General features: G+C 47.5%; 1 protein-coding gene across 2 annotated transcripts in view; it reads right to left on the bottom strand.

Annotated features, from left to right (window-relative positions):
* Window positions 1–15,750, bottom strand: part of Hs3st2 (heparan sulfate-glucosamine 3-sulfotransferase 2) — a 104,436-nt gene extending 88,686 nt beyond the window's left edge. The window contains exon 1 of one of the 2 annotated variants that reach the window (XM_029532905.1): window positions 15,702–15,750. Coding sequence is in view for 1 of the 2 variants with exons in the window: in XM_021212799.2 (XP_021068458.1) it covers window positions 14,080–14,564 (485 nt within the window). In the remaining variant the exon portion in view is untranslated. Of the gene's footprint in view, window positions 1–14,079; window positions 14,996–15,701 lie in introns of those variants that run through there. The other variant, XM_021212799.2, reaches the window with a different exon arrangement.
* Between the last annotated feature and the right edge of the window lie 426 nt (window positions 15,751–16,176).

Genomic DNA, 16,176 nt, shown 5'->3' with positions numbered 1-16,176 from the left:
ACAAGACATTCTACATTCTTTGAACATAGCAGCCCCCTGTGTGGATGGATGCTTGAAAAGTCAGACAAGATGTCGGATTTGGAAGGGTTAGGCTCAAACCTCAGCTTGTCACTGCAATGGACTTTAAAAGTTTAGCAGAGAGAAGCCACAAATGCACTATTGCTCAGTCATTTGTGCCCAATGGCAACATGTCCTACATCACCCTAACTGTCATAGCCATCTTCTTGCTTGACTTGTCTGTCCTCCACACCTTGCCCTCATCAACCAATCCTGTATTCATGCTTTCAGACCATGCTGGGCATCTGCCACCATCGCGGAGGCCTCCTTTCCTGTTCCTGCTTTGCCCTCCCTACAGAGCAGCTCAGCAGAGCCTGATAAAACAAGGCAGGAGCCAGGCATGTCACTCGGTGGGCAGAGTGGTTGGCCAGCATGCAAAGCCCTCGTTCTGCACTCAACACTACATTAAAAACAGACACAGTGTCATTCTTGGCTACATAGCAAGTTTAAAGCTAGACTAAAACTCATGAGAACCTCTCTGAGCAAAAACAAGCAAAAAGTTAGATCATGGATTCCAGAGCTCCAACCATCCCAGCTCCTTCTGGGTGACTAAGCAAGAGTCAAGGTTCTTGCATGGATCTCTAAGACCCTTCTTGATTTGTCCCCCAATCCCCAGTGGCTCCTTGAACTAAGTACATGTTTCTCCTCCTTGCTGTGCCCACTCTGGCCATGCTGGCCCTGAGGGTTGTTGCCATCACTCCACTAACCTTGATGCCATTAAAAGCTTTGCATTTGTCTTTTTCTTTATCAAAGGTTCTTTCTATTAAATTGCAGTATTCTTTGTCCTGGGGCCTTCTTCACATTTTAGCTCAAATATCACCATCTCAGGGTGATCATCTAACCACTGACAGTTGAATACCCTGCCCCAACCAGCACCTCCCTGCCCCCCCCCTCTGTCACACTGTTGCTGACACGACATATCTTATTATTAACCATAGGGGACAGTGGCTTCTTTCTGGATGTTTCACTACTCTCTCTTCTGTGACTACTGCATAGTCTGGTACATAGTAGGCATACAACAGGCATCTGATGACATGATGATCAATCCTCAAACATGCAAATTCTGTATTTTATCACTCCATCAGAGGCCATAAGGTAATCCAAATAAAGAGATGTAAATTACTAGTGGCCTCAGAACAAATTCATGATCTCAGCCATGCCTCACACCTGAGAATACTCACACTCAACTAATATTTCTTGAAAACCTATTGTGTGCCAGGCTCCAACCCTAAACTCCGGAGATACCAGCAAATGAAACAGGCAAGGTCTCTGCACCCAGAGAGCTTTCAAGTCAAAAGAGAATGATCCGGGTACATTTGAACTGTAGCAAGAAGCATGGAGTGGATAAAGTAAGGCTGTGAAGACGTCACAGATGGGTGAGGAAGGTCAGCTGGCTTCCAGCAGATGGCAAAACAAAGGTTTGTCTCCTTTGCTTTCGTGTTTGAGGAGGTGGCATGTGTATCAGCTGAGACCTGTGTTACAGAAAGAACCAAGTTTGGTAGCCACTGGTGTAGGATGAATCCCAGGAGAGGCATGGCTGCTGCAAACTCCCTCAAGCTTAGGCCTCGGCTGGGAAGCTTCTCACTGTCCTGCCTGAGGCCTCTCCTCTGTGACTGTACAGGTTCTGTCTGGGAGTTTCTTCTGTTGCTCAGGTCTTCCTGGCTTGTCCTCCCCAGTCAGCTCCTCAAAACAAGGCCTTCTTTCTGAGGCTTAGTGTGAGTTTGACACACAACAAGTGACCAGTCACTCAGCAGAGGCCACTTAAATTCTGAGTTTGCTGTCTCCAGAAGAGAACTTGTGTGATGGGTATGTTTAGGCATAATGTCCCCATAGGGGCACCTCCTCATCAGCTGATAGGACAACATCTCTGGCTGACTGCTCCTTGGGGCTCAGATCACACACCATCTTTTCCAGAAAGCCTTCCTTCCTCCAGCTAGATTGCATCTTCTTTCCATTCTACTCTTGTTCTCCTGGTCCTACTACCTGGTGCTCCCTGACATGTGTGTGCAAGTGTCATGAACATCTCAAAACCCATCAACAAGTGAGAATCCCAAAGGCAGGACCTGAGCTCTGTTCCTTTCTGTGTCATTAGTGTTGAGGTCAACAAAAGCTTAATGAAGGACTCAATGGTCACTAATCACAGTTAACACTTGTTGGTTACTTTTTATATAAGAAATGCTTTTATTGTCCACTGAATCTTCACTGGTTCTCTACTCAACAGTCAGTATGATTGAGCCCCAGGGCGCACAAAGAGCACTGTGCCAAAGAGAAGCAACTGGTTGATGTAGTCAATGGACACATACCATCAAGCACTAGAGATGCCAACACAATCTTCCTGGTTTCAGAGTCTGAGCTTTTGATTGCTGTTTACAGCTATTCATGCCTGTGTCTATAGTTTAGCTTTCTGCAGTTAATTATTACACAAGAAATTCCAGAGTAAAAGAATTTGTTATTTTTACTGTTCGTTACAATGAATAACATTATGGCATTTCCATCCTGATGTCTTCTAACTAGGAAATGAATCATCCTGTTATGCAAAGTATCCACACTGTGTATGCTACCTACCCATTTACTCAGTCACTGCCTCAGTCATCAGATGGACTATCATAAAGTTATTATTTGAGTATTAAGTGCCTAGCACAGGTTCAGATGTTGAATGCTTGCTTTGTTTTTGTTTGTTTGTTTTTGTTTTGTTTTGCTTTGTTTTAATCTTGTGGCACTGATTTGAGAGGATCTGGAAGCTGTAGGAAGTGAAGCCTAGATGCCAGAGGTAGTTCCTTGGGGAGAATCTTGTTCCTGGGCACTTCATGTTTCCTCTCCTCCTCTACCTCGCCTTCCTCCTCCTCCTCCTCCTCCTCCTCTTCCTCTTCTGTCTCTGTCTCTCTCTTTCTCTCTCTGTGTCTCTCTCTCTCCATCTCTCTGTCTCTCTCTCCATCTCTCCTTCTGGTCCCTTCCTCCTTTCCTTCCAGCTTCCTTTTGCCATGAGGTAAGAAATTCCTCTGTCCTACCGATGTTCTCATCACCATGATGTCCTGACCAAGTACATGGGACAAATGCCCTCTAAAGCTATTAGCCAAACTACCTCCCTCCTCTCTTAGGCTCATCTCTCCGTACTTTGTCACAGTAATAGGAAAGGTAACTAATACATACAGTTTCTCAGTACCTGTATTCCCATGGCCGCCATTTTGCTTAATCATAGCCCCAGACTGTAAGGGTAGTGGGGCTGGAGATTTAGAGATGCCAAGGAGAAGCTGTGAAGTGCTTTCTTAAATGAAAAACTGAAGGTGCAATACAACGCTGAGAGAGAGAGAGAGAGAGAGAGAGAGAGAGAGAGAGAGAGAGAGAGAGAGAGAGAGAGAAACACAGCTTACAAGTAGTTACAGTAGTGCACTGTTACAAATGTTGTTTTCATGGTTATTGCTAGTCATCTCTAACTGTGACTAATTTATACATCAAATTTTATTATATATTTGAGTATGAGACAAACCATAGTGTATATGTTCACACTACCCATGGTTTTAGGCATCTACTAGGTGTGTTGGAAAAGCCTGAAATTAAGGAGTCATGTAGTTTCTGCTTCCTTCTTATTTTTACGTTCATCACATATACCCCTTAAATCTGATTCTCTGATCATCTGTCTATATGTCCATCTGTCTGTGTCTGTCTGCCTGCCTGCCTCTGTCTCTTTCACATGCACTCTCTGTCTATCTATGTATTTATGTATTATCTGCCTGTCTGTCTGTCTGCCTGTCTGTCTATCTGTGTTGTCTATCTTTTCATTCTTTTTTGAGGCTCCCAGCTCAACCAGGAGGCATAATTTCAAAATCAGTGCCCATTCATTTGACTCCAGCCTCACAGTAGATGCAGGACTCTTAGCCTGGCAGTGGGCCCTGATGTCAGGGAAACATCAGTAGCGAGAAGCCATCTCCCCGGCCATATTGATAACCACTGCCCCATTAAAGGTAGGACCAAGGAGTCTTGTCATAGACACGCTGTTATGTCTGTTAACAACATAGGCACAGTTCAAGGGACTGTTTTCCCCAGGGGGTGTACTTCCACCCTCAGCTCGGAGACATTATGCAGACTGGGGAAGCAGAGCTGATGCGCTGTTTACAATGTGAGGCTGGAGGACTCCTCTGGCTCACAGTTCCAGTACCATCTGTCATGGCAGAGGTGGTGTGATGGAGTGCACAGCAGGGCAGCAGCTGCTCTTACTGCAGTAGACCCAGAAGTTGCTATGGGACCAAGCCTGGGACTGGGTAACCTGTAACAGCCCCTCATCATTCTGCCAAGCTCACTTCTACAGACCCCACGGTCCAAAACCAACAGTACCAGTCAGGACCGAGTGCTCAAAGCATAACTCATGGGGACCACTTCAAACTCAAACTCTAAAAATCTCAAGTCTTCACAGTGGAATAGAAGAGACAGAAATCTGCATGCAGAATGTTTGTGTGGGTGTGCATACACAAGTGTGTGCATATATGTGGCCATCAGAGTTCAGCTTTGGTGCCGTTCTGTGGGAGCCATCTACCATATATTTTCTGAGTCAGGCTCTCTCACTGGGCCCTGCCTCCCCAGCTCTGGCATTACAAAAGTGTTACAATGTCTGGCTTCTTACCTGGAAGCTGTAGCTTAAAATCAGGTCTTTATGCCTGCATGGCAAGCGTCTTACTGACTGAGCCATCTCCTCAGCCCCAAAGATGTATTTTAAAGAAATGGCCTACCTCATGCAAACCTCAAAATAGATATAAAATTACTCCCGAGCCCCCTTCTGTAGGTTTCTGACTCCTTAACAAAACAACTTTTCTCCAATTTTTACAGTGACATCTTGGCTGCAGTTAATGAACAAAGTAGATTGAAGTGGCTGTCACTGAGTGTGTGGCAGCAGCGACAGAGAGGGTGGGTGGAGACGGTGGCTTTGGTTTAGTCCTCTGTCTTGGGAATAACAAGGAAGTCTTGTGGTTTAATATATTTCTTCCTTTAAATATCTACCATACAGTTTCTTAGGGGAAGCTTGGCTCTTCCGAAGCCTGGATGTCCTTGTGAACACTGAACATTGCAACACTTGTCTTATCACTCACCGCGTTTGTTCTGAGTTTTCTCTGCTTTTTCTGTTCCAATCATTAACACATCAAAGGAACCTAAGAAACCCAGAGCAACCAGCCGGAGCACTCAGTTAAGCTGGATGTTCTACAAATTCCAGCCATGTTTCTCATGATGTCGGGCATGTCCTGTTTTCTCCCCTTGGAAAAATCTGAAAAATGCCATTATGTCACAGAAAAGAAATCTACCATCATTTTAACTGCGGTTCCATCCCATCCCTACTGGTCTCATGAAGGAGGACCATCTCAGCTTGATATCAATATTTCCTTAACCTATTAGCATCTCCTAATATCCCCATCTAAAGACAGAGAATGCTGTAGGTGCAGAACATTCCAGCATGCTCTTGGGTAAAAACTCAATAACACTGCTTTGTTCTCAACCTGTCTGTCTGGGGATTACCTTCAGATTTGACACTGCTTCCCATTTTGGAAATTTAAATAAAGTTGTTTTGTAAGTTTATTTATTTGAAATGCATTTGCATAGAATGCATTGGCTTTACAGATGGATAACATCACTGGAGGGATTCACAAAATGGGGACTTGTCATTTCTCCTCAAAAGAGAAGCTCTGTGGCACAAGGCAAGGCATGTAGGACTTCCCTCCTCACTTTCGAGCTGCTTGGAACACTGTGCTATTTGCTCAAAAATAGGAACTAACCAAACAAAAAAATGAAGACTTTTTCTTTATGAAAGAGTATAGTTTCGTTTACTCTAGAGAACTTTATTCATTTATGCAATAAATATGATTATATTCACTCCCTATTTTTCTCCTCCAATGCCCTCCATAAACTCCCTAACATCTAAGATTATATAATTTTGAAATTTAAGTTTATTTTTAATTGAGGCATGAAATATTTTAAAATATTAGATGGCAGCATGGTTTGGATCTAGAAAATGTTGCTCAAGGATGTATTTAAAAGTTGGTTGATGCTTCTGGAAGTGATGGAACCTTTAAGGGGGAGGAGGGTCCTACAGGGTTCAGAGTCCCCTGGGGTGGATCTGGTCTGAAAGCATCCTGCTGAGGACAAGCCTTCATGATACCAGAGGCACCAAGCAAGGTCCCAAAGGAGAGAAGTAACCAACATTCCTACTCAGCAGTGATTGCTACGAACTCCATCAAGGACCAGCTAACCAAGGGTGCAGCAGTGGCAGGCATACCTTGGTGGTAGCCAATGACTCTCTAATTGGATTTAAAACCCACTCAACAAGAAGGAGGTCATGCCTGCTACTGAAGACTTAGCCAAGGGTTGGATCACAGAGGAGAGCCTAAGCTGTCACAGCACGATCCCTAACTACATTGTAAATATTGGTCCTTACACCCACAAATAAGTGTAGTTTTCACCCCTCAAGGAAACTTCTCTTTGGAGCAGACCTCCAGAGACCATTACAGAAAACATCAGCCAATCAAAAAGCAGAGTTAGAGTTATGGATTGGTCACAGTACATCTCTATAGTACTCTTGCACCTAAAGCACCAGAAGAGGCAATGGAAAGACTTGTAAGAATGTGGGGTTTACTGTGAGATTATGTCTCCTGACAACACCAGGAAGCTACACTCATGAAGTCTCACCAGCACAACTGCCTAACCATGACATGAACTAGGACAACAGCAGTAGCTATGCTGACATGGACTGAGGAAAGCTCTGAAGCCTCAGTCCTACACGAAGGACTCGGGGCAACTAAAGGCTGCTGGGAAATTGTCTTCCCGGGGAAGAGCATGCCAATTTGTTATCCAATATCAAACGGTGGGCCATGAAAACGTGCATAAGATTAGATTAATATTATACAGACTGACTAGTTTATACTTATGCAGTATACAGACATATATGGGTATATACATGTGTGAATGCATAAACAAATAATGAAAGAGAAGCCCAGGAACTTGAAAGAAAGCAAGGGGTGAACATGAGTGTCTGGAGGGAGAAAGAAGAGTGGGAAATGAGGTTATATAGTACAACCTCAAAATATAAAAGAAGTGTTTTTTTAAAAAGAGATTGGGTTTTGTGGAAGGTGTTAGGTCCCTGGCACGTGTCCTTGGAGAGAATAGTAGGAATCTAGACCCTTTTTTCTCTGTCTCCTGTGTTCCCAGCCATGAGGTTAGGGCTTCCCCACCTACTTAGCATGATATACTGCCTTGGCACATACTGTAAGAATAGAGCATTGTTGAGCTGAAACCTTTAAAACTATGAGCCAAAATAATCATTTTCCTTTCTAAAGTTGCTTGTCTCTGGTATTTTGTTACAGTAATCAAAGCTTAACATAAGGGATTCATTGCCACCTGATATTTCAACACACACATATGTGAGGTTAAATATATCTCTCCTCAAACATTTATCGGCTCTTTTTAGTGGAACATTCAGAATTCTCCTAGGGTTATTTTTTAATTGTGCCGTGCATTGGTGTTATCTTTATTCCACCTTACAATGCACTAGCATACCAGAACCTTGTGTTCCTGTCTGTAACATAGTGCTCATTGATCAAGCCTCTTTCTCCTACACTTGGCTCAGTCTCAGCTAAACATCCTTGCAATTTTCACTGAAACACAAATATTAAGAAATGACAACAGAGGTTATACAGTGTAATGACTGAAGTCTAGAAAATGCTGGAGCCATCCCTCTAAAATGGGAGCTCTGCCATGATTAGGAGATAGTAGAGGACATCCCTCCAGACTCCATCTAGAGCAGAGATGGGAGCTGAGCCAAAACCATTGTCAGAGCCTCTGGCTGAAAGTTTGAGAAGACACAACAGCAAATGTGTACATAGGAACCCTATGATGCCAAAGCCCCCACGACCAAACCACCACATCTGGCCATGTCTCCTGGGAGAATGCGCTCATGCAGAGCCCTCATCTCCTCACCCTGTCCCATTATCCCACAGAGAAAGCTCTGGGGAGTAGAGCATTGGACCAACAGCCCAGCTGTGTAGCCTGACAGGCAGCAATTACCTCTGAAATGCTAAGTTATTTCCACTCACTGGTGGCTTTTACCCACCTTGTCAAACTGCTCATGGACTACAAAGCTCTCCAGCCCATCAGTGCAGCCCATTAGGAGAAAAGAGTGGCAGCAGAGCCAGCCCACAGCAGCCTGGCACTGAGCCTGGCCAATGGTGGGCGTTTGACAAATAAATGGATTAACCCACCTCAGAGTTAGCTCTGGGGGAAACAGTGGGTGCCACGGACTTGGTTTGGCTGCATGACCTTTTAGACCCCTCTGGCCTGACTCACAGCCTGAGAGTGTCCGCTTATCTACATCCTTCTTCCTTACCCACTGGCTGTGAGCCATCACACAGAGAGCTGGCCTCCCCTCCAAGTCCTCCAGCAGATCCGGATCAATAGGGAGCTGTGTGCTTCCGCCCCTCCACACCCACTCTGTCACTCAATCATTCAGAAATGATTCATGGAGGGCTAACCAAGGGAAGAACGCTATTCAACACTGCTGAACACAGAATGCAGAGAACATTAACAATACCTCAGGAAATGGCACCTATTGGCATTGACTGTGCACCAGAATAGATAGGGGCTCTTGGGATGTTCCTCCCAATCTATGTAAGCAAGTGCTTCTTTACAGCTGCCCCTGGAGAACATCACAGCAGCTCATCTCTGGTGGGCATCTGCCCCACCCCCTCCCTAGTGGTAAAATAGATGCTTTCAGGGAGATGGCATGGGTAACACTTGAAATTTCAAAATGAGTACAGCTTCCAACAGAGACATCCCCCAACCCTGCCTCCACCCACCCCACCCCCACTACTGGATACAGAGATTCCTCGTTGGGTATTTTCCATCTAGTCGGTGGAAGACTGATAGGCTTCAGGGTGACTGGGGATGCCATACTCCCAAGGCAAAAGACAGCTTGGTGAGGAGTGATTCTCCAACCAAGGTGGAAACAGAGTATTTCATGGAAGCCAGGACATCAATCATTCATTGTAAGACATTCGAATCTCAGAAAATTAAAACAACAACAACAACAAAACAGAAACAAAACAGCTATGCTTCTTACCTTCTCTAGTAAGTGTTTTGTTTTGTTTTTCTCTTTTAACACCATAAACACTATTAACGATGTGTATTTGGTAAAAGTCTCAGGGCCTGTCAGGGTCTTCTTCACAACCTTAAGCAAAGCTCTCTGGGAGAAATCTCATTCTTCATTCCCAGATCATCCAGCCCCTAAAGCTCCAAAGGGAAGTGAGACTAGCTCTGCCCCCTCCCCCAAACCTTCCCTGATTACCAACAGCTCTTCTGGCCCATTCAGTGACTGAGAAGAACGGTACACAAGCTGGGACTAACTAATATACCCCCAGCATGCTGTGAGGCTGACAGATGCAGGATTTCCAGACCCAATGGCTTCATTTCATCAGAATATGTCACACTCTCCTGGAACCAGGAAAAAATACTCCTTCTAAAGGTGTGTCTGCAAAGATGCCGTGCAGGAGACCACACATGTCGGGGCAAGGATTGCAGTTCACCAGTGCACACAGTGAGCAGAGCTTGGTCTGTTTCATGTGGGGTTCAGTTGGTTTTGAGATGGCAAAGCCTTCTGTGTTCTCTTCTTCATGCAGAAGGCCCCTGTCTCCTGCCTGTGGGCTTCCTCCTAAGGCTTACTGTGCCAGAGTTTGGCTTTGCTGTTACATATGAGTCACTGATTTACATGAGCTTGATAATGTGATGGATTTCATCCTGCACTTTTCCCTCTCTGTCTTACTTAGAGCATTACCTCTGGGGCAAATCCTGTTTCTGCTTGTCTTATACAGTTCTAAGAACACACCGACACTGAGCGAGAAAGTAAACAGAGATAAGAGATGGCGTCTGAAATTTATAACAAGTTCATCTATCAACATTTGGACACCAGTGTAGAGTTAATTATCATGTATTAACTTTCCCCAGTTGACATTTTAATGCATTTAGCAAAGATTCCCTTCCTCTCCACACATATGCCCTGCCAACCCACAAGGCTAACAGAATTGAGATACTTGAAACAGAGCTCACCTTTCTCTTGAACCCTAAAGACTCCCAGACACAATAACATCTATATTTCTCTAAAAATGACAAACATTTCAAATAGGCTGGCTCAGAGGCAAACTTTTGTAAAACAACAGTATCTTATGTGAAATCTTAGGCATGTTGCATGTTTCCACATACGGTGCCCTACATGGTTTTCATATGATGTAAAAGACCAGGTTAGGCATTATTCTCATTTTTAAAAGTGGATAGTCAGAAATATGAGGTGAAATTCTATCAATGCAAAGTAAAGAAACAGATGATGAATGGGGAGGGAGGGGAGAGGAAGAAGCAAGGGAGGGAGAGTGGTAGGGGGAGAATACAGAAAGGAAGAAAAGGAAATATATTGGCCTGAGGAGGTAGCTTGGTTTGTAAAGTGCTTGCAGTGGACACAAGTATGAGTGAGTGTCCTCAGCTCAGGCCCCAGAACTCACATAAAACCCGAAACCCAGTAGCAAGCACCTATAATCTCTTTGCTGGAAAGGCATTTTCCTGGGGCTTGCTGGTCATTCTCCCTAGTGGAATCACTGAGTTTCAGGTTCAAAGAGAGACCTGTTTCAAAAAACAAGAACAACAACTCAACTTCTACCTTCAATGCATGTACACACACACACACACACACACACACACACACACACACACATGCATATCTCTCTCTCTCTTACATACACACACACACACACACACACACACACAGGTGAAAAAAGGGAAGTGTGAAATTATTTCTTTAGCGATGCATTCTTTGGCCACATTTGGCAGTGGCAGCAGGTAGTGCTCTAACAGTTAATGCTAGCAGTAGTATTAACGGCAATAACAGGAGTGTTGGCAACAGGACAGCAGCAATTGTGGCAACAGTAGTAACACCATTGGCTTATCTTTATATACCAAAGTCTTCCCCCCCCCAATGCCACTTTCATATGCAATGTTCCATGCATTCTTCAAACCCGAGACAATTATTGTTGGCTTCAATCTCATGAGAAAGCAGCTGAGACTCAAGGTGACCATCTTTTTTTTTTTTTTTTTCCAAATCGCACAGCATCTAAAGAGGTCATCTCTGGTCTTTGACACAGTGGGATGACCCTCATCAACTTCGTATCTCATCTCCTTTTCTTCCAAGTAGCTAGTGGCTCCCACCAGGCTTCCCCATGGATCCACATGCTTGCAAACTGGGAGGAAATTTGAAGAGAGGAACTCGGGCCAGACACCCAGGTGAGGTGCGATCACTGAAGAGTCTCAGAGGGATTCCCCTGTGGAGAGCTGGGTTCTCCGGGGGTGATTTGGCTTGGTGACTCCCAAGAAGGGATTGGGATCCAGGAACAGAGAAGATGAGGGCTCTGTGGGCTTGTCCCCTTTTGCTGATGGTGTCTCTCTGGCTGTATCAAGTCTGCCATCACGGAGGAGACATCTCACCTGTCGCTTGATGATGGTGATCCTTATTTTCCCATTGTCTATCTGTATTGAGACTGTCTGGCTTTAGAAGTGCTCCGGGGCTTCAAGATGGGCAGAGTATCATGGACTCCACTGCATTCATGGGCTCCACCCTGGGAAACCAAGGCCACAGCAGTGGACAGAAGGCTGGCTCTTTGAACACAGTGTAAAGAATCCCAGGGACCCCCATAGTTTCTGCAATGACTGCATGTTACTCAAGTGATGGTAAAGGATAAAACAGAGAGAGACAGTGCCCCAGTGGAAACAGCAATCCTTGTGTGAAATACTGACTTTGGAGGGTGCTGGTTTGCAGTCCCCCACCCCCATCAAAAGCAAAAACCACACACTCCACACCTGGGTGTTGTGGACTTCCCAGCATTCCTGGGAAACTGATAGGTATCATAGTTATGACCAGACCTCCAGGCCCATCTTTCCTTCAGAACTATCAAGAAACAAAGGGTAGAGGGGGAGGGGAGAGAGAAAGAAGTGGAGCTGTCAGTGTGCTTCATGTTAAATAAAACCTACCAAGATTCAGCTGAGAATTTTAGCAGAATCCAAATGTGCTAGGAAAGAAAAAAAAAAAAAAAAAAAAAAAGGCATGGCTCCCATCTCCAAGGTTCACAGCTAAGCTGGCTTAGAATCACACATGCCAAGGTTAAAAATAAAAAGCAGTCATCCCTGAATGACACAGGCTCCAGAAAGGAAGCCTGAGGTATGCTGTTTAGTGGAGGAGGGAGAAGGAGCGGGGGGGGGGGGGGAAGAGCCTGGGCTCGACATAGAGGTGTTTATGGGAGGGAGCATCACCTAAAAGCTAGATGCTCAGAATTTTGCTATTTTGCACTTAAAAAGCACTTCACCGTGGGAAAAGGTTTCATAACGATCTTCATATTTTCCATCGAGGAAACCCCGGCATGCAGTGAGTGTGGCTGAGAGTGACCTCGAGCAGGGCACTGGTGTTCGATGCTTCTGCAGCCCATATCATGGGGTCTGGTTCAAAGAGGCTTTGCATATAACTAGATGGAACACCTCTGGGTCACAGTACAGAAAGCACGGTGGGCCATCAGCATTGGCATGAAGCCACACCTGATTGTGTGCCAGCAGTCACTTCCTTGGTTCCACTACAACCTGCCTCTTAGGGACAGCATACGTCCCATCCCTTGCTCCTAATAGTCATAGCTATACTGGTCAGGGCTAACTGAGAAAGGTGACAAGGCATTCCTGTAGATCCCCCTTTCTTTGGAAATCCAGAACTCTCTGTTATGACTCCACCGGGTCATTTTTCCAATGAAATTATTCTTTATCCAGTATGCTTATGACTCTAATGAGTAAAGGGTCTCCTTTTATATGAAAAATAAAAGAAATGCTCTCAGTAACTCTGGCAGCCACCATGGCATCCCTGCAGAATTGCATTACTGTTCCGAACTGTCTAGAATGTCTTCGGGTAGATTCTGTGACAGATAGATTTTATGACATCTTTGAGGCTCACACTATACTCTAGCCCCAGAGGTGCCCTGACTCAGTCCCTCTGTGGACCTATCCTGCAATTCTGCACAACACAAGGTGTGAAGGCCAATGGACACCAGAGGCACTGGAGAGTGAAGGCTGCACTGGAGAATGAAGCCTCACTGTCCAGACACCACCCACTGGGGGAGGGAGGGACTCTAGCTGGCAGAAGTCCAAGGGGAGAGTGGGCATCCTAGACATGTCTGACTACTCCTAGAATCCTACCTAGCCTTCACCTGAAGTGCCCACCTATCTTCCAAATTCCTTCTGTTGGCTATTTTAAAAGCACCTCTAATGGTCATTTTTACATCTTTCAAACACTTTGAAAAAGACTGGACAGGCAAACAGGGCAGGAATTATTTTCCAGCCCCTTGCAATTGATGGTGAAAGAGATGCTGGAAGAGTTTGAGGAACTTGCTCAATGTGTCAGAGACAGGACCAAACTCGAAGATTCCTTCTTACACTCCAACCCCACCAACTCAGGACTAGAACTGCTGGAGGAGTGAGCCCCAGAATATAGCTAATATCTGCAACAGAGACTGGCATTCTCCTCACTACAAGAACTCAGGGCACACTTTCATTTTGCCCTAAGTATGGGTACCTACTCAGGAGGAAATCACCACAGAGGGCCTTTGTGGTGATTTCCCTTTCTCAACTGCAGGTGCCACACAGGCCAGGGAAAATCAGCTTAGGGATAGGAGTAGAGCCTTTTGCCTTAGGCAACCAGCTCCATCTGCCCTAAAAACTGGACAGAGAAGGCAGCCCTCCAGCCAGCACCTAGTATTGACTGGAAATGTCCCCTACCTTCCAGAGACCCCAGGGACAAGAGGGAATACCCTTTCCATTTGTGCTTCAAAGAACCTCATGAAGAGCCAGTCTCCGGGACGGTCTGGGTGGACCCTCTACATTTATCACCCCACAATTCACTTAAGGCAGGCAAGGAATTGTTCCAAGGATGGAGCAAACCCAAAGCTCAGAGTGGAGCTGTTGTTACCCTCTTACCTGTACCAGTCCAGTCCTCGTCCGTAGTTCCTGTCGAAGAAGTGGGGCTCAGTGCCCAAGGCCCGCACGTCCGGGTGCACGCGGATAAACTCCAGCACCGCCCGAGTTCCCCCTTTCTTGACGCCCACAATGAGGGCTTGGGGCAGCCGTTTGGTGCCTGGCTTCGGGGAGCCAGAGTGGTTGGATCCGGAGAGGCGCGGTGCTGGCGCGGCAGCAGCGGGCGCGCTGGGAGTGCTGGGCTCACTGGGCGTCGGTCCCGGGGGATCACACGGGCGGGACTTCGCCAGAAGTTTCTGGCCGCTTGCGTTGGGGCCACGGAGGCAGCGCGGCGCGCCGAGCAGGCGGCTCTGGCCCAGACCGTCGCAGCAGCACAGGAAGCTGTAACACAGGTAAGTGCAGGACAAGGACAGGGTGAAGGCGAAGAGCAGCCTGCGCGCTCTCCGCGGCTGAGGTGGCCCCGCGCGGCCCAGGACCCTATAGGCCATAGCTCCATGGGCCCGCGCCGGGGGTCATGGTTTCCGAGGTGGCACCTGCGGCGGAGCTGCTGCGTGGCTCTGCGATTGCCTAGAGAGCTCGAGTGGCGCTGTCCCCGCCGTGCGCGTTGGGCGTAAGAGATATCATCTCCTCTGGGGCCAGCTGGCCTGGGCGAGCACCGTGCCCGGGGGTCCCGGGTACGGTGGCTCCTCGGGGACCAGGTGGCTGCATTGCCAGCATCTCCCCGTACTAAGCGATGAGGGCTCCGGACAGCGGGGCGGCTCCCGGCACTCTTCGACTCTCACGCGCGTCGGGTTCGGAGCGCGCTCAGCGCCCGAAGCCCCATTCCGGATGCTCCGAGCGCCTTTCTGGGGACGCTCTGTGGCCGCGCGGCAGTGCCGGCGGGAGGATGCGCGGACCGGACGGTGGCGCTGGCGCTGGCCGCGTTCTGGCTCCTCGGGAAATGCCGAGTGGAGCGCGCTACCGGCTCTATTTAAGGAGTCGCCTGACGTCAGCCGCGCGGGTCCCCCGAGCCCGCGCCGCGCCCGGGGACCTGGCCCGCCCCTTGCACCCTGACTCTCTTATTCCTCTCAGGTACAACACCTCCCCAGGTTCTCCCCAGGAGGACTACTCCCTACGGAGCCTTGACCAGCTTGGGGAGGTGAAGGGAGGGTGGGCAGGTACGTCCTGTACTCCTGCGGTAGATTAGACACCCTCATCACTCCAGCCTCTGGACACCTGAGTCGAGATTACGCCAACACCCACCCTAGACATAGACCCGGGTGCTGATGCAAGCACCCAACCCTGATACTCGGTTCCACTACACTTACCCACACATGCACCACACAGACACTAGCACAGGAACAAGCTCACTCTAATCCGGACACTCCTCAACAGCCCACAGAGTGTGGAAAGAATACCCCTAACCCGAGGATAGGAGCACAACAAGGACACACCCCATTCCCAGCCATCTCGCCGAACCAATACACACAGCTTTGAATGTGGCATCCTGCAGTGTGCGCACACGCATGGGACCCGGGCGCACAGTGCAAAATGGATGGGTGGAGGAACGAAGCGAGAGTGAGATTCCGTGACTAGTTACCGAGCCCCCTAGCACCCGCATGCTGACTCACACCCAGGCGACTCACTCTGTCTCGCACCCATGGAGCACAAACCTCTATCCAATTTGCACACCACCTCATCACCCCTCCCAACCCCCCCCCNCCCCCCTACTGGGCCTGGAAATCAAGCTAGCCCCAGAGGCTCAGACTTACTCATCTCTTGGCGTCCGCCCCCTAGCGGTGGCCTGCTCCCCAGGGAACTGTCCAGGGTACCAGATGATGTATAAGGGTCCGCGTGTAACTGGTTTCCTCACAGTGACAAAGCAGGAGGAAATAAAGGACAGAGCACTTCTACATCTAATGATTGTCAAGAGGTTGGCTGCAGAACAGCTCCCAGTGACCAACCCTAGCTGGTTAGAACCCTGCATCCCAGGTGGGATTTCCATGTCCTAAAATCCTGGACCAGTGTTCCCAAAGAGAAGACCCTCACAAGACAGCTGGATGACCCCACCACCACCCTCAGCTTCCGTTAGACTGATGAAGACTTCAGGACAAGGTTTGT

This window comes from Mus pahari, chromosome 1, assembly GCF_900095145.1.
Source record: "Mus pahari chromosome 1, PAHARI_EIJ_v1.1, whole genome shotgun sequence".
Lineage (NCBI taxonomy): Eukaryota > Metazoa > Chordata > Mammalia > Rodentia > Muridae > Mus > Mus pahari.
This window is presented reverse-complemented; position numbering and strand designations above follow the sequence as displayed.